This window comes from Balaenoptera physalus (genome assembly GCF_965194825.1).
Source record: "Balaenoptera physalus genome assembly, chromosome: 9".
Classification (NCBI taxonomy): Eukaryota; Metazoa; Chordata; class Mammalia; order Artiodactyla; family Balaenopteridae; genus Balaenoptera; species Balaenoptera physalus.
This window is the reverse complement of record NC_138888.1, coordinates 98490094-98509134: the sequence shown is the minus strand read 5'-3', so window position 1 is coordinate 98509134 and position 19041 is coordinate 98490094. Positions and strand designations below refer to the sequence as shown.

Here is a 19041-nt window from a genome sequence, read left to right as displayed (position 1 = left end):
TCAGAGATTTCTGGCTTCTCTGTGGTCATTGGACATTTGGCAGAAATCACCACAAACACACCATGTGTTCCTGCGTGGCACGCGTGCCTTACTTCACGCTTCACCCACACACACTCGGGTCTGCTGCCTTCCGGTGACACATCACGGCACCGTGTGTGAAGCTATGACAGGGCATGTGCTCAATAAATACCCCTTGGATGGAGTAATAAAATGCCCCTGACCTCCAGTACTTTAGGCAAAGAGAGATAAAACACCAACAAGAGAGGTAAAGAGGAGGAATATAAAAAGAGAGAAAATGAAAAATTAAAAACATGTCAGTAATCTGAAGGAAATAAGCTGCAGCCCCGCTTGAATATTACCTTCTCTTCCGCCTGCTGTGGCCCTGAAATGAACAAGACTGCCTAATGGATGCAGTATATTGTAACAACAATAGCAACATCTCAGGAAATAACAAAGTTGCCCTCACTCCAGTGAATCTGCTCAAAGGAAATGCATCCTAATGAGAATTCCCCCTTGGAAGAAGCAGCTCTGGGTCCAGAATGTTGCCGGTGGGCGCTGGACCCAAGTTCAGACGGACTAACCAGCACAGTCCAAGTGCAGAGCCTTTACTGCTTGGGCCAAGGCTGTATTGATGGGATTCAGATAGACCAGCGTAGATGCGCTGCAGCCAACTCTGTTATTCTCCAGAGCCTGGAATATCCTAAATACTTCCTGTGGGGGGTTCCTCTGTACTGAGAGCTGGGAGGGACCCAGATGTAGAAGAGTCTAATACAGCGGCCAGCGCCCCTCCAGTGCCCGGGCACTGGCGCCCTCCGACTGAGGGGCCAGGACTGTAGATCAGGCCTCTCTCTGCAGGATGGAGTGGGCACCACACACGCTCAGGTACACCCCTGGGGAACTGGGTTCCCTGCTTTGGGACATTCTTGTTAGATTTTGTCTTTCTACACTGAGGTTACGATATGTTTTCTAAAAATGCATGTACAGCATCTTGGGCTAAGGAAAGACACCCAGCCCCAAGATGGTTACATGTTGTTTGTGACAGATCCAAAATTTTTCTTTAAAAATACAAGTCATCAGGGAATTCCCTGGCGGTCGGTCCAGTGGTTAGGACTTCCACTGCAGGGGCATGGGTTCAGTCCCTGGTCATGGAGCTAAGATGCCAAATGCCACGCAGTGTGGCCAAAAAAGAAAAAAAAAAAAAAAAAATACAACTCGTCAGTCTCCAAAAGAGCTTTTTAATCTAGCTCAGCTGAACAGAAGTGAACATCGGTACAGGGTCAGGTGTGAATCCCCGTTCATCTCAGCTGAGCCTGCTTTGTTCCTCAGCTGAAGCCATAAATACAGCTTCTTGGGCATCATTTCATCATTCACTTGTTCCCCTCTATCTTCCCACTAAAACAGTTCTAATCTCATATGTGGTGGTAAATGGTGTCTATTGATTTTATTTTAATTAATCATCCCATTAAGTAATTTTTCCAACTCATTTTTTAAGCGAGATGGTTCTCTGTTTGGGTATAAATTGTCACTTTCTGAGAAGAGAATCTACCTGTAAACCCATCCAGCTGGATTCAGCCGGTATCCTCACCTTTTTCTCTTCCTCCTTGACAAGGTTGAATAGGTTGTTAGTCATCACGATGGTACAAGAAAGCTTTTACTTCTTCCTACCTGTTAAGTTTTTGTTACTACAGGTATAGATCATACATCAGAGATTTGGGGATTATCTGTAAATCTCATTTCCTCTGCTTTGCTCTGTCTCCTTAATCAACACTTGGTGGCTCTATGCCTGCTTTGTAGTTAAACTGCCTTAACGCACTTTATGAGGCATTAAGAGAACCCTGCTGGACTTCCTAGTAGACTCTCTGAAGTTGCTTTAACAGGTACTTGTGAGACTGTTATAAAGATGGGTGTCTTAAAAGTTAAAGCATAAGTGATACTGTTTTACATTGCATCCTGTGCTGTGATCCACCAGGTACTTTGCTGGAACTGCTCCTGCGTGCTTGCCTTTATTAGGTTCTGAGAAGTGTGACTCTTGGGAGAGAATCTAGAACACTGATGGAAAACACTGTGCACTCATATTTCTTCTGCATTTATTTTCCACTGTTTACATTTTCTTTCTTCTGTGTGCAGTGAATGATCTACATGTGTTGTTAAAATAAGCTCAGTAAGACAAGACCTTTTTTCTTTTTTCAGTGTAGTCAACTTGTATCCTTATTGGCAAAAGGCTAGGTTGTTTCAAAAACATTTTTTTTAAATGGTCTCTCCTGTTCACCTTTATTGATAGAGGGTAAGGATTTAGTCTTTTAAAAACACATAGTAAGACTTAATACAAGAAAAATGCTTTTTTTCTTATATTCAACCTAGAATATTTTCTTCTCTCTTTTGGCACATGCATTCTATCTTACAACTGGTTATGTATATTAACTACAACTGCAGGCTTCATACAAATCAAAAATTTTTTTAATTTCAAAGCAATTAATGTTATTTATTTCATTGATTCCTATAAGTATTTATCTTTAAAAGTTCTGGAATATTTTATTCCTCCATCATTTATACTATGTTGCATTGTTATTTATTACAAAGGTTGCTATATCCTAAAATATTTATATTCTTATTTTCGTGTGAAACAGATGCTAAGACATAGACCACCATCGTTTGGAATGCCTATGTCAAATCTAATTATTTCTACTTAACCATTAAGAGCACTGGATCTGTTTCGAGCAGCACAGTTAAATTACACAGTTTGTCCTTAGTGTTTAACTAGTCCTTGTACTAACATATGAAAAACAGTGAAGCCAAATGGCTTTGTTTTTCAAGGAAGACCACAAACCCCTGAGCACTTTCCTGGTGGTGACCACCTAGTAACTTCTGCTGTGTCTCCTCACTCCTAGTAAGGTCTGTAGTCATAAGCAGAAGCTCTTCAGAATACACACCTCATGGAAGCAGAGGTACCAGCATCCCGGCTACTGACATGAGATCTGAGAATGCCAACTAACCTCAGGTGCATGACCAGGTTACTCTGCCACCCTACTGAGCCCTGCTCAGACTCACTCTTCTAAGGACTCTTGAATGAGGTTTCCAACCCGCTCGTAATTTCCCTGCTGCCTGTTGCCTGCTTGGACCCCCTCTGCCCTGGGGACAAACAGGCAGGTCCGCGCAGCGCCTCCTGGTGGTGGGACGATGCTGAGCTCTGCACGCACTGGGTTGTCCTGGTTCCAAGGCCATATTGTGCCGGAGGCGAGAATTTGTAGGCTGCTAATCCTGTGAAGGGCTAAAGCCCTAATTAAGCGTACCAGTAGCTCCAGGGTTCTGAGTCTGAGAGGATTCCCATGGGGAGGCCATGATGCCGCCCAGCCCCTGGCAGGGATCATCCAGTGGCCGGCTGCTTCCCGGCCATTTGAACGTGACAAGGGGCTGCACACCATCAATGACCACAGCACCCTTTTGGTTACTTTCTCCAAAGAGAGACCTCCTTGTTGTCTCTTGGGGATAACCTTTGGCAATCTACCTAAAAACACTGTTACATAAACCTTCCTCAAAAATGATGTTCGTAGGTATCACAAAAAAAAGCCAAAAAATAATGAAAACTTCAGTGGACTAGCGAAGAGTCTATATATTTAATCAATGTATGTTCTCAATAACAGCCACCTAATCCGTTTAATAGTCATCTAATCAAGATACTCTGTTGATTTCCAAAGGGGAAGTGAACTAGAAAAATTAATGAAAGTGACTTTTTTGTAGGAGGACACAAGAACAGATCTTTGCCTTGGAAAAGGAAATTTTGTTTGGCTAAAAAGTTCTGGATTAGGATGTTATTCTTAACTGTCATACAATTATGTCAGAACAAAGACTGAAAACATTACATCTTTTTTTTTCTAATTTAGTGTGTAATATGTTGAGTTCACTTTAAAATAGTTCTAGAGAATTTTTTTAACATTAGACATTGGCAAACATTCATGTACTTTAGAAGGACAAAAGGGGAAGAGGCACCTGGAACTCATTTCTATCAACTTAAGTGCCTTAAATAGTACTAATATTCAGAAAATAATATTATTTCCACTTTCCATTAATTCTTAAAGACAATATTAAATGTTTTATAGGGGCAATTTTTAAAAATATTCTTATAGGACCAATTGTTCTTAAATATTTTGTTACTGTAAATAAACCATGGTGGATTTAATAAATGATGGAACAGATTGGCCGAAACTGAAAAGAGGTTTGAAATTTTTACTATTAAAAAAAAAAAAAAAACAAGCTTGAAAAGGGTAGACACTTTGAGCACCATCCCTCTGAGGATTTGTTCAGATATGGTGAGATATGATATGATGACATGGAGAACCTAGCCTGGGAACAAGAAGGTGCAGCATTACGACGTTATTATTGCTATTGCTGAATGAATCCACCGTGTAATCACACATTGGTCAAGTACAGAGAAAGCCTTGCCTGATGCGATTGTCTTAAGAGCCCTGAACCGCCGACTCCCGTTTCAGCCAGCCTGCCTGCTCTCTGCATGTGCCTTCAGTCCGGCCGCTCAGCTGTGTCTGCCCTTCGGATCGGAGCTGTCAGCTGCATGGCCAGAGTGTTTATCATCACCAGGACCTGCTGACCAGCACAGTTCATTGTCTGATGTGTTCTCTCATAAACACACACACAACGTGGTGTCTTTTTAGAACATCATTTGTTGAGCAGCTAGGCATGGAGGAATCAATGTTACTGTTCTTGTTACCTACACAGCACAGAGCCACTAAACACATCTGCTGTTCGCACACTGCAGCTGGGGACGGTGGATGTGGCGGAAAGCGGAAAAGAAAGGGCCTCCACCTGGTCTCGGATAATCCGTATCTGTGAGAACGCTGCCTCCGTGTCCCACAAAGGCTGCAGCCAGACCGTGGGCCTCGGCCCCTTCCTGTCCGCTGCTTCAGGCCTGGAGAACCCTGGGCCCCTCACTCCATAACAACATCACTTTTTTTTTGCATAAAAATAGAAATGCATTTTTTAAAATTTTTATTGGAATATAGTTGATTTGCGATGTTGTGTTAGTTTCAGGTGTACAGCAAAGTGAATCAGTTATACATATACATATATCCACTCTTTTAGATTCTTTTCCGATAGAGATAGTTATTACAGAGTATTGAGTAGAGTTCCCTGTGCTATACAGTAGGTTCTTATTAGCTGTCTATTTCATATATAGTGTTGTGGTCCGAGCATGGGTTGGAAAAAGAATTTCCACACATGAGGTATTTTAGAAGATTGTGAGTTTATTTAGAACGAAGAGCAGAGTTGGTGAGGGGCGCTGTGAATCCAGCGGACCGACTTCCTGATGGACCAGGGAGAGCCAACCCCCTTTGTGGGCTAGTAGCCAACCTTTATAGCCTCAAGACAAAGGAAATTCCTGCTGGCAGGATGGCATTAGGTGATTGGTCAGGAGGATACAAGGTTACTACATGGTGAATATTTTGCCTAATATGGAGTTGGGGGGCTGTCCAGTTTAGATGAGGAGAGACCGTGGCAACAGTTGTTATGGGGGCTCGGTTAATTCTGGAGTTTTTGTCCTGTGTCCTTGATGTAGGGTGTCCTTGATGTAGGGCTCCACATATAATGGTGTGTGTATGTTAATATCCCAATTTATCCCTCCCCCCCGTGGCATCACTTTCTAATGAATAGCACAGTAGTTTATAAATGAACAAGAACACAAACAAAATGGGTCCACAAAGCTTCATACAGTTCATCTGATACCCACAAAAGTCCCTCAGCTATGTTGCTATTTTTATCTCCAAGTTAGAGGCGAGGCCTCCAAACCCAGGTCTCTGATTGCAGCCGGCCCTTCACACCCAACTCGTGCTCAGGAGGGCCCGGATTGGCACTCTGGGTTTTGCTGCCTTGTTAACACTTCCTTGATCAACTGACCTCAGTTCAGGCCTAGCTGGCATCTGAGAAGTGAACATGAACAAATACAATTTACCAGGAGCTGCTACAGCAAATCAATAACCTGTCGAATATCAGGAAACTGTTGGTGAACACAGCATCTCATTCCATCCATCAGTCATCTCGTTCATTATAAGCTGTGTTCGTTCTACCTCGTGTGGTTTTTGTCTCCCCAGAATGAACGTGGTGCTAAGTGTTGTATGTTTGATGTTGTCTGCAGTGCCGCCAGCCGCTCTGAGACTGCATGGATCTGGAAATCGTAATCGTGCCTGGAGTATAAAATGCATGCAGCCTGTGGATACATGTGCACGTGTAACCGTCATCCCCGTTTTCCTGTAGAGATGTTTTAGAAATTACAAAGAGATATGCTCCCCCCAAAAAAAAACAAAAAACAAAAACTTTTTTTTTAGGTCTCAAAAGTTGAGGTTAAATCTAAAATCTGTTTCTAAGGCGAACACCAAACCAGTTCTCTGGTCTTTCCAGTGTCATTGTGCACAAACCGCTGTGCTTGGTCTCAGGCTTCGTTGAATCCAGGAAGGGTGTGCAAAACTGTGGAATGAGACGGACTTGAATGCAAACAGAGAGGTTCAATAAAGCTCAAATTTGCAATAAGGGAAAACTGTATCGCTGTGCCCCTACTTGCTAAGAACATTCTGTGTATTGAAGTACGTGGTCGTATGCAGTTCCCTCCGAGCATTTACCCACGTGGGTGGACGGCACTGCCCGAAACGCGCTAACGCTGCCCTGTGCTCCGCCCGCAGCCAGAAGCTCAGCTTCAAGGAGCGCGTGCGCATGGCGAGCCCGCGGGGCCAGAGCGTCAAGAGCAGGCAGGCCTCGCTGGGCGACAGGCGGTCCCCCAGCACGGACATCACCGCCGAGGGCAGCCCCACCAAAGTGCAGAAGAGCTGGAGCTTCAACGACCGCACCCGATTCCGGCCCTCGCTGCGGCTCAAGAGCTCCCAGCCCAAGCCGGTGGCAGATGGTAAGCCCGTGCCTTTTCTCCGTAACCGTTTCACTGTACGCTCGACATGATGAGTGGTTAATTCTCCCCGGTGCCAGTCGCAGAGAGGAGGAGACAACCCCAGGGGGAGAACTGTTTGTTTGTTTTATTGGAAATTTATTCCCTGCTGTGGGCGAGTGTACAGAAGTTTACCTTTGGAAGCAACTTTGACAGCTAAATCTACGTTTCAGGGAAGTCAGACACAGTGTTGTTAATTCTTCACTCATATCTCCAGCATATTGTTATTTCTCAGGCGAGGTCCGTATCAGGTCAACAGGACTGTGCTTCGGACGCACAGGATATGTCTGACCTGCAAAGGCCCGAACGTGGCCAGGTGCTCGGGAACCTTGAGACACAGGGAGAAGGGGCCGGAGCCTTTCTGGACCCAGTCAGGATGCTGTTCCTTTTCTGCTAGGCTCTGTTCTCCCCTAAATCAGAGACCATTGCTCATCTTTGTTAGAGAGATTCTCATTGAAAGTTCTTATTTAATGATAAGTGGAATTCAGGTTCTTCTCCTGAGAGGCATTAACCTATTTTTTTAAAATTAATTAATTAATTTATTTATGGCTGTGTTGTGTCTTCGTTTCTGTGTGAGGGCTTTCTCTAGTTGGGGCAAGTGGGGGCCACTCTTCATCACGGTGCACGGGCCTCTCACTATCGCGGCCTCTCTTGTTGCGGAGCACAGGCTCCAGACGCGCAGGCTCAGTAATTGTGGCTCACGGGCCCAGTTGCTCCGCAGCATGTGGGATCGTCCCAGACCAGGGCTCGAACCCGTGTCCCCTGCATTGGCAGGCAGATTCTTCAACCACTGCGCCACCAAGGAAGCCCAAACCTATTTTTTTATTTATCATATTTTGTGGCAGAAGCTTACTTGCCAACACGTTTTATTGAGTGCCGTATAATTTCAATGTTTATGAAGTAAAACATTTTGTTGTTTTTCATTTAAGATTAGCTTGGCTTTCCTTTTAAGAACACCCCCCAGGATCTCTTATCCTGGGCAAAGAACCAAAATCAAATCGCATCTTCCATTAATGCGTAAAAGCCCACAAAGGCTGTCAGCCCCGCTGTGCCCACTCCCGAGCAGAACCTGCGTTCTCCCAGGCAGCGGGATAAAATTAACAACCCGGGGGCCCACAGTGACCTCAGGCTCCCTCAGCCCCCGGCCCTCCCAGCCCATTCAGAGCTCGTGGGGCCGCCCCCCCACTCTCAGGGAAGCCCCCGAGTTCCCTCCTCACACTTCCCACCCTGCACACCCCGGAACGACGGGCTCTCCCAGCAGCGCCCAGCGGCTGACCCGGCACAGGCCCTCCTGGTGGAGCTCGCGGCTGCCATCTGGGCTGCACACTTGACCCGCCAGGTGCCCTCCTCCTGCCGCTGTGCTAAGGTGGGAAGTGCTCCCCCCAGCACCGGCCACCCCTCCCGGCCCTACACCAAGCCCCCGAGTGTCCCGAGTCACTGGCGGCACAGATCTCAGTGTCCTCTGGTCTCCGCACTCTCCTCCCTAGGAATTGGCTGAAAGCCCATGAACAGCTGAGTCAAGAGTTAGCAGTTACAAGGCTTGTGTAGCACTCAAAATAGACTTGCCGAATATAAATGGACACATGATTTCTGGAAGGCAAGTTGGCAACAGATATCAAGAGCCTTTACATCTGCCTAAGCTTGGACGCCTCCCACCCACCAATTCCATTTCTAGGATACAGTCGATATAATGAAGTAGCAGACGTTAGAAAAGATGCTATAAGTCTAAAATTATTGAAATAGAAGAAGGATCACAAACAGTAAATTATTCCATTTTGGCTGTGTGTGGATGTGTGTGTAAATTCATATATTTATAGTAAAAGTTCTGGAAAGATTTATAACAATGAATGAACAGTTACCTCCAAGAGGTAAGATCAGAGTTATATTTTGTTTCTTCATGTTGTTCATCTGTATTTCCTATTATTTCTACAATGAACATGTAAAGCTTTTGTGATAAAAAGGCAGAAGAGGACTTTCTATTAAAAAATCGGTTTCCTCCTCTCAGACACTGCCCTTTTCCTCTCCCTCACTCTGGGGGCCCTTGGTCTAACTGGTGGCCACCAAACCCCTCTCCTTAGGTGGCGTTCCTCCTGGTCTCGGTGCCGGGGACCAGCCTTCACCGAGGGTAGACGTGGACTGTCCAATGAGGTTTGACAGCTCCTACTACGAATAGAACTGTATTAGGCTCCAGGGCTGCCGTAACAAAGTACCACAGACTGGGTGGCTTAAAACAACAGAAACTTATTTTCTCACAGTTTCGGAGGCTACAAGTCTGAGATCTCCTTGGGTCATAGACGGCCACCTTCTCCCTGTGTCTCCACTTCTTCTTCCCTCTGTGCATGTCTGTGTCCAGATTTCCTCCTCTTATAAGGACACCAGTCATATTGGATTAGAACCCACTCAGATGACCTCATTTTAAGTTCATCATCTCTTTCAAGACCCTGTCTCTGAATTCTCAGGGACTGAGGGCCGGGACTTCAGCACGTGGAATTTGTCGGAATGCCGTTCAGCCCATACTGGAGCCCCTGCAAACTGACAGCACGGCATCCCCGGGGGTGCACACAGCTCCAACCCTCGCCCTGGGTCCACACGCACTGGAAACGCATGTATTGCCACAGCGGGTCCTTACCCTTCCAACGCGGGCTTCAGAAAGCATCGCTTCCGTGCTGTGAAGTCCTTACGGTTGGCTGAGCACACCTAAATATAAAAGTCAGAGAATCCGGATTCTGAATATGGAAAATGAATTCTACTTGTATGTTTGGCCAGAGGGGAAGCATTTTTCACAGACCCCTAGAGTCAGCTCTATCCATCACACTATTTTCGGTTACTGCAAAGATGTCTCAGGGGTCAGACAAATAGAAACAGAAGTCCTGTTCTCTTCCAGACCACAAATTGGAACGGTCTCCTACCATGCGTTTTCTGCAGCATCTCGTACAAGTGCAGTTCTCTGGTTAGAAGGGAATTGCTCTTCCCTGGGTGATGCCTGTCTGAATTGGTTCTGAGTCCCCCAAGTGACAGGAGGCCGACTGCTGTCCTGTTGAAGTAGCTTTGTTGGCCGCCCACCCGCAAGAGACCATGACTCCTGACTCCTTGCTCTGTACAGAAGCCCAGAACCTTGACCTCTGATTTACCTCATGGTTAGATCTTGGGAAAACAGAAATTCACTTTTTATAGAAAAAAAAACTGAAGTAGCTATCAAATAAATGTAGACTTCAATTTATACATTTTTATTTATAGTGCCTCTATATGTTTTAAGTATTTCTAAAATCCACTTATTACCCATAGAAAATAATATATAATACTGCATCCAACTCCCAATTATTCTGGATCTATTTGCTCATTCACTTCTGGGGCTCTTTTTTTTCGGCTTCTGTTTTCCCTTTACATATTTTAGGCATTTCAATGCCCATTAACAGCTCAGGGAGAGTGGATGAATAGCAGAAAGAAAAATAGAAATTCAGACTGGCCTTGAGATTAATAACTAACTTACATTTGGAAAATAATGGGCCTGTTAACTAAAAGACACCATAATAGGAAAACAAAAGAAATTTAAGGTTATCTGTAACTTTTAATAATTCTTCCCAAATCTGATACCCTTTACTACAGATGGTATTATTGTTATAATTTAATGACTCTTACAAAAGGTTATTAAATATTCCATGTTGTTTTTATTTGCTATCATTTTTGATGAAATTTACATGTTACATTTTAAAGGAAACAATTTTCAATTCCACATCCATGTGCACGAGAGAAGTGGAAAGTAACAGGCAGATGTTGTCACCAGAAATTTACAAAGAGCAAAAGGAAGAAAGTAAACTGTAAGGGACTAGGGTGGTGTTGCCATAGCAAACTGATTTTGACCAATATGATATGAATAGTATTTTTAGTTTATAAATCTAATAATAAGAGATAGAAATGTTCCATTAGTCAATCAATAGTATTTAAGCCTCTTCATACAATCTCAAAATTTAGGTAGGATATGACTTTTTTAGGTTCCATATATAATGAGTGTGTAATCATGCATGTTGTGTCCTTCTGTGTCTGGCTTATTTCAATTGGCATAATGTCCTCCACGTTCATCCATCTGGTTGCAAATGGCAGGATATCTTTCTTTTTTAAGGATGAGTAATACACCATTGTATAATTTATAGCACAATTTCATTTCACTATATGTATATGTATATCGTCATCATGGTGTACACTTTAAATATGTACAATTTTCATTTTAAAAATACAATAAAAATAAATCAGGTGGCTTAAAAATATTTGTATTTTAATATACAAGAATAATAATGATGAAAGTATTAATAATACTTTAATAATATTAATAGTTATTAATTAATTAAATATTAATAATAATAATGATGAAAGTATCTGGCCAATCTTCAGTTGGCCAGATCCCCCTCCCTTAGAAACCATTCGACTTTGCCACTGGCCCACCCCTCCTTCTCCCAACCTCAGCTGCCAAACCTCTGAACTGCATCGTCTTCAAAGAGTGGCAGATTCGGCAAATTGGGCAACGGCCTTTCGATGACCCATCTCTGTGTCGGTCAAGTACCCGGCAGAGGCTCAGGATCACAGCCATCTGGCCTGCGTCTGTTACCCAAGGAGGGAGGCAGACCGTGAGGCCATCTGAGGTCTGTTTCCAGATACAGAAGGTGGCATCAGGGGATGGACAGCTGTCAGCACAGACGAGCACATGGAACGTGGCAGAAGCAGGTCCGAGGAATGCCAGGCAGCAGAGCCCAAAGGATGCAATTAGGGAGAGCTGGGGCAAGCCGAGCTTTCTGGTGACTAGTTTGCTATCGAAGAGGCTTTCGTGACGGACCCTGCTGTACTGGGAATGCCTTTCAGAGTTGCATCAAAGAGCACGAAAATCTCGACAGAGATAAGGCAGTAGCTGGAGGTGGCTCCACCCTGTAGAGCGTGTAAAAAAAAAAAAATGTCTCGAATACTGCATGTAACGTGCACGTCTCAACATGTGTAACATTGTTGCTGCTCAAGGGAAACGCATCAGTTCTTGTGGGAAGCCCTCAGGGCTCGGGCTGGCTGCTCTACGTTCATGAGAAAGGCTGGCAGCCTTGGGTGCAGGGGTCCCCGAGCAGAGGCTGGGGGGCGAAGAGGCAAAATGCCTGCCGATCGTGGGGGTCCCTGAGGCCCGTCCCCTTGTTCCAGGCGCTGCCAGGAGCTCTTCTGTCTTCACTTCTCTTCTTTGCCTTTCTCCTCCAGCCAGGGTACCTGCTAGGGTGCCTTTGGCTGCGGGGCACGAGAGAAGCCGGCTCCGCTACCTTAACCAGTAATGAAATGTGTCATCCACACTACGTGACGAGAAGGTCGGAGGCAGGACAGCTCCCAGCCGGGAGGCAGGCGCCCTGGCTCCCCTGCTCTCGGCTCTCTCCTTTCGCTCTGCCCAGCTGTGCTCTGTGTGCTGCTTCCTCCAGGCTGGCAGCCGGATGTCTACGAGCATCTTCCCCACACACGGCGCTTTGAGAGGCAAAGGGGGGGCCGCCCTAGGTTGTGAGGAAAACGGTCCACTCACGTCTTACGTGGCAGAACTGGGTCTCACGCCTGAAATGAGCACTGGTGAGGAGAGCGGGCGCCGGAGTTGCCAGTCGGCATCGGGCACCTGGTCTGCGGCCAGACTCCTCCACAGCAAGTAGGTCAAGGGACAGGGCAGGGGGTGTGGCTGGAGAGATGTGAGGGTCTGTGTTTGGGGGTCGGCTCTTGGGAGAAAACCTCCAGTGGTGTCTGACACAGCCAAGAAATCTTTCCTGCCTCGTCGTGAAGGTGGCGGGGAACAATGCCCTTAAACGTGCTTCCTCCCAGATATTCTGTCCATATGTCATTTCTGTTCCTCTGAGTGCCTAAAAGCCAGATTGAGACATGTTTTTGGTTTATTTCTTGTTTATCATTATCTTTTCTTTTTTTCCTCCTTTCTTTCATCACCTGATCTCCATGAGACCGTGACCGCAGACTGGCCTAGCTCCTTGTATTTCAAAAGAAGGACAAAGCGGGTAAAGGAAAACCTAGGGAAAAATAAATGAATTTGGATTTAGATAATACAATCTGTCCTCACATGCAGTCGGCCCAGATTGTGGGTTTCCTATCCCCACCGCCACCAGGGGGAAACTGGGGCAGCCACCTTCCTCAGCACCTCTTCACCGCCCCAGACGCCCCACGCCTCAGGCTGCGTGCCTGGCACCCCATCTTCCCTTTAGGTGACTGACAGCCGACTGGGTCTCACCTGAAATTAGCAAAAGAGAAGAAATGCACAGCCCAGGATGCCGGAACCCTCAACTCCTCTTGAAGGTAGAACGTCCTTCCCCTTCCTCTCTTCTTTAACCTCTGTCCTCTGGGTCCCCGGCCCACCGTCTCGTAAACATCTTGTTTGAGATTGTCAGTAGAAGATCAACGGGAACACTGGCGAAAGGGAAGCATTTTAGGCAGTGGTTTTGCAACCAGCCTCAACTAACAGACTCCTGTACCCACAACGGGGTATTCTCCTCCAAGCAGCAGAAATCACAAGCTACCAGCATTTTATATTTCACCCATCCGTACACACGGCCCTTTCATCTGGTGCTGGTCCTCTTCTGCGCTTCTCTTCCAATGGAATCTGCTTCCCTTGTGTTTTTCTCAGTCTCCCCAGTTGACATTTTTGGTGTTTCCGCAAAATGCCAAGCACGGCACTGCACGTAGCGTTTTTCCTGACTTTCTGCGCTGTTGATCCAGCTTCACCCAGACTCTGATTATCGTTTTCCACAATACGTGATACTTCCTGGCGCTTTCTGAAATTACCTGATGCTGACTCTGCATCGTGTTGACAGATTTAGTTCTTGTGAAGGCTGTGTTCCCTCAGGGATTCAGCTGGACCCTGGAAGGGACCCCTGACTGGGGAGCTCACCCACTCCTCTGAGCTCCACCTGGAACAAAGCCTGAGGGTTTTCTTTCACACCAGAACAAAAGGATTTCCTGAGAATGACTGGGTCTAAAGTCTGGAAATTAAAAGTCCAGTCTATGCCCAACTTAACTGTTGGCATAATTCTGTGCAAAAGCCTGGAGGGTATTTAGTAGGAATCTGAAACACACTTTCCATCCTTCACCAAGGTAACTGGTGAAAAGCATTACCTGGAGGAATCACCTCAATTCCTGTCCACGGGTTTCTTTTCTCCTTAGTTGTCCGGGTTCCCCGTTTATTCAGCCAGGGACAGATCCTGCTCCTCTCCCGAGTGTCCTGCCCTCTTCCTGTCCCCCAGCATCTGCTCTTGTGTCCCAGGGTTCTTATCCCTTTGGGGTTGGGGTTGGGGAGAAGAGACCTTTCCATCTCTGGTTATAGACTGTAAGAGACTAAGTATTTATCGTATTTCTGATAAACGGTTGCTTTTTCCAATACTTTTTGTGAAATGCCTGTTCCTCATTTTTAATGACTGGGGAAATGCGTTTCTATTTTGATTGAACTGGAGATTGCCCTGGCTTTCTATTCTAATCCAAGTACTCTGTATCACAGAACAAGATTTCTGTCCAGATTTCTCTAGGTTCTTCCCCAATGTTTGTTGTCACCCTACAGTGATAGGGAAAATGATGTTTGGTTTCTCGTGGTGGGGAAAAAATAGCTCCCTGCTTTAGATCTGAGTTTTGAATGGATTCTACCTCCTTGCTTCCGGCAGAATCTAAGCTGCCAGGTGACCTCTGAGTACAACCTTAAGCCATGTCTTTCCACCTTCTGTGGATCCAGGTTTTATTGAGAACTGCAGGGTTGTGTAAACTGGAGCTCTGAATTTTGTTTCTCCAGCACAGCAAAGTGTATGTGCATGTGTACGTGGGTGCTTTAAAATGAATTGGAATGCTGTATTAGTTATCTGTTACTTATGGACACTTGCACTCTCACAGTCTCTGAGGTCAAGAGTCCTGCAGGGACTTGGCTGGGTGATTCTGGCTCAGAGTCAGGCTCTCGCTGGGCCCAACGTCATCTCAAGGCTCAGCAGGGTGGGGGTGGGGGCGGGGGTCCATTCTCAGCTCACCGCAGCACTTGCTGGCAGGTCTCATTCCCTCCTCACATCGGCCCCTTCATTCATTGCCTGGACATCCTCTTGAGGTGCGGCCGCAGAGACAGTACACGCTCGAGAGAGGGAGAGAGTGCCCAAGACAGAGGCGGCCGTCTTTTCAAAGAACCAGCTTTTAGTTTCGTTGATCTTTTCTATTGTTTGCTTCATCTCTGTTTCATTTATTTCTGCTCTGATCTTTATGATTTCTTTCCTTCTACTAACTTGGGGTTTTGTTCTTCTTTCTCTAGTTGCTTTAGGTGTAAGGTTAGGTTGTTTATTTGAGATTTTTCTTCTTTCCTGAGGTAAGATTGTTTGCTATAAACTTCCCTCTTAGAACTGTTTTTGCTGTGTCCCATAGGTCTTGGATCATCGTGCTTTCATTTTCATTTCTCTCTAGGTAATTTTTTTATAGAATTTATTTACGTGTATGTTAATATAATTTAAGTTTTTTTTAACATCTTTATTGGAGTATAATTGCTTTACAATGGTGTGTTAGTTTCTGCTTTATAACAAAGTGAGTCAGTTATACATATACATATGTTCCCATATCTCTTCCCTCTTGCGTCTCCCTCCCTCCCACCCTCCCTATCCCACCCCTCTAGGTGGTCACAAAGCACCAAGCTGATCTCCCTGTGCTATGCGGCTGCTTCCCACTAGCTATCTATTTTACGTTTGGTAGTGTATATATGTCCATGCCGCTCTCTCACTTTGTCACAGCTTACCCCTCCCCCTCCCCATATCCTCAAGTCCATTCTCTAGTAGGTCTGTGTCTTTATTCCCGTCTTGCCCCTAGGTTCTTCATGACCTTTTTTTTTTTTCTTAGATTCCATATATATGTGTTAGCATACGGTATTTGTTTTTCTGACTTACTTCACTCTGTATGACAGACTCTAGGTCCATCCATCTCTAGGTAATTTTTGATTTCCTCTTTTTTTTCGTCAACGATCCATTGGCTGTTTAGCCTCAACATGTTTGTGTTTTTTACAGTTTTTTTCTTGTAGCTGATTTCTAATCTCATAGTGTTGTGGTCAGAAAAGATGCTTGATATGATTTCTTTTCTTAAATTTACTGAGGCTCACTTTGTGGCCTAGCATGTGATCCATCCTGGAGAATGTTCCATGTGCACTTGAGAAGAATGTGTATTCTTCTTTTAGATGGAATGCTCTATAAATATCAATTAAGTCCATCTGGTCTAATGTGTCATTTAAGGCCTGTGTTTCCATGTTGATTTTCTGTCTGGATGATCTGTCCATTAGTGTAAGTGGAGTGTTAAAGTCCCCCACTATTATTGTGTTACTGTCGATTTCCCCTTTCATGGCTGTTAGTATTTGCCTTATGTATTGAGGTGCTCCTACGCTAGGTGCATATATATTTAAAATTGTTATATCTTCTTCTTGGATTGATCCCTTGATCATTATGTAAATCGACTTCTTTAAAGTCTACTTTGTCTGATATGAGTATTGCTACTCCAGCTTTCTTTTGATTTCCATTTGCATGGAATACCTTTTTCCATCCCCTCACTTCCGGTCTTTGTGTGTCTCTAGATCTGAAGTGGTTCTCTTGTAGACAGCATATATATGGGTCTTGTTTTTGTATCCATTCAGCCAGTCTATATCTTTTGGTTGGGGTATTTAATCCATTTGCATTTAAGGTAATTATCAATATGTATGTTCTTATTGCCATTTTGTTAATTGTTTTGGATTTGTTTTTGTAGGTCTTTTTTCTTCCATTCCTCTTTTGTTCTCTTCTCTTGTGATTTGCTGACTAACTTTAGAATGGTATTTGGATTGCTTTTTCTATTTGTGTGTATGTATCTATTGTAGATTTTTGGTTTGCACTTACCATGAGGTTTTGATATAGCAGTCTATATATAAACAAGGTTGTTTTGAGTTGCTGGTCTTTTAATTTCAAATGCATTTCCAATATCCTGCATTTGTACTTCCCTCTTCTCATGATTGCTGGTTTTGATATCATATTTGTGTGTGGATGATTTCCTACCTTTATTGTATGTTTGCCTTTACCAGCGAGCATTTCCATTTGTAATTTTCTTGTTTCTAGTTGTGGCCTTCTCTTTTCTGCCTAGAGAAGTTCCTTTAGCATTTGTTGCAAAGCTGGTTCGGTGATGCTGAATTCTCTTAGCTTTTGCTTGTGTGTAAAGCTTTTGATTTCTCCATCGAATCTGAATGAGATCCTTGCTGGGTAGAGTAATCTTGGTTGTAGGTTTTTCCCTTTCATCACTTTAAATATATCCTGCCACTCCCTTCTGGCCTGCAGAGTTTCTGCTGAGAAATCAGCTGATAACCTTATGGGAATTCCCTTGTATGTTATTCGTTGCTTTTCCCTTGTTGCTCTTAATATTTTTACTTTGTCTTTAATTTTTGTCAGTTTGATTACTATGTGTCTCAGTGTGTTCTTCCTTCGGTTTATCCTGCCTGGGACTCTCTGCACTTCCTGGACTTGGGTAACTACTTCCTTTCCCATGTTAGGGAAGTTTTCAGCTATTATCTCTTCAAATATTTTCTCAGGTCCTTTCTCTCTCTCTTCTCCCACTGGGGCCCCTACAATGCAAATGTTGGTGCATTTAACATTGTCCTAGAGGTCTCTTAGACCTCATTTCTTTTCATTCTTTTTTCTTTGCCCTGTTCCATGGCAGTGATTTCCACCATTCTGTCTTCCAGCTCACTTATGCATTCATCTGCCTCAGTTACTCTGCTATTGATTCCTTCTCGTGTATTTTTCATTTAAGTTATTGTATTATTCATCTCTGTTTGTTCTTTAGTTCTTCTAGGTCTTTGTTAAACATTTCTCGTATCTTCTCGATCTTTGCCTCCATTCTTTTTCCAAGATCTTGATCATCTTTACCAACATTACTGTGAATTCTTTTTTTGGGAAGACTGCCTATATCCACTTCACTTAATTGTTCTTCTGGGGTTTTATCTTGTTCCTTCATCTGGGAACTATTCCTCTGCCATCTCGTTTTGGCTAACTTCCTGTGATTGCAGTTTCCCTTCCACAGGCTGCAGGGTTGTAGTTCTTCTTCCTTCTGCTGTCTGCTCCCTGGTAAGTGAAGCTGTCTAAGAGGCTTGTGCAGGCTTCCTGGTGGGAGGGAATGGTGCCTGCCCACTGGTGGTTGGAGCTGGGTCTTGTCCCTCTGGCAGGCAGGGCCGTGTCAAGGGGTTTGTTTAGCAGGCTGCTGTGGGCTCAGGAAGACTTTAAGCAGCCCATCTGCTGTTGGGTGGGGCTGCGTTCCGCCCTGTTGGTTGTTTGGCCTGAGGTGTCCCAGCGCTGGAGCCTACAGGCTGTTGGGTGGGGCCAGGTCTTGGGGAGAAAATGGTGACCTCCAGGAGGGCTCACGCCAGTGAGTGCTTCCCAGAACTGCTGCTGCCAGTGTCTTTGTCCCCACGGTGAGCCACAGCTGCCCCCAGCCTCTGCAGGAGACCCTCCAATACCAATAGGTAGGTCTTGCCCAGGCCTTATGAGGTCACCACTTTTTTTCCCTGGGTCCTGGTGCACACAAGACCTTGTGTGTGCCCTCCAAGGGTGGAGTTCCTGTTTCCCCCAGTCCTGTGGAATTCCTGCAATCAAACCCCACTGGCCTTCAAACCCAGATTCCCTGGGGGCTCCTCCTCCCATTGCCAGACCCCCAGGCTAGGGGCTCAGAACTTTCACTCTTGTGGGAGAACTTCTGCGGTATAATTATTTTCCAGTTTGTGGGTCACCCACCCAGAGGATATGGGATTTGATTTAACTGTGATTGCGCCCCTCCTACTGTCTCGTTGTGGCTTCTTCTTTGTCATTGGATGTAGAATATCTCTTTTACTATGTTCCAGCGGTTTTTTTGGCGATGGCTATCCAGCAGTTAGTTGTGATTTTGGTGTTTTCTTAAGAAGAGGTGAGGTCATGTCCTTGTCTCTACCTCTGCTGCAGTCCTTTATAGCCTAACATCTCATCACCTCCTCCTGTGTGACCTCAGGGTCACACAGACCAACCCTGGGACCATGTAAAGGGGACTGCACAGAGCGGTGGGTACCTGGAAGTGGACTCACTGGGGACCGTCTC

At 45.0% G+C, this 19041-nt stretch overlaps 1 protein-coding gene across 4 annotated transcripts in view; it reads left to right on the top strand.

Annotated features, from left to right (window-relative positions):
- The window catches only part of KCNQ5 (potassium voltage-gated channel subfamily Q member 5), a 567853-nt gene that overhangs the window by 499034 nt on the left and 49778 nt on the right, over positions 1 to 19041 (top strand). For 2 of the 4 annotated variants that reach the window (XM_082474192.1, XM_082474191.1), the window contains 2 exons: positions 2889 to 2945; positions 6684 to 6904. In XM_082474192.1, coding sequence (XP_082330318.1) covers positions 2889 to 2945; positions 6684 to 6904 — 278 coding nt within the window. The remainder of the gene's footprint in view (positions 1 to 2888; positions 2946 to 6683; positions 6905 to 19041) is intronic. The other 2 variants (XM_082474194.1, XM_082474193.1) reach the window with 1 other exon arrangement.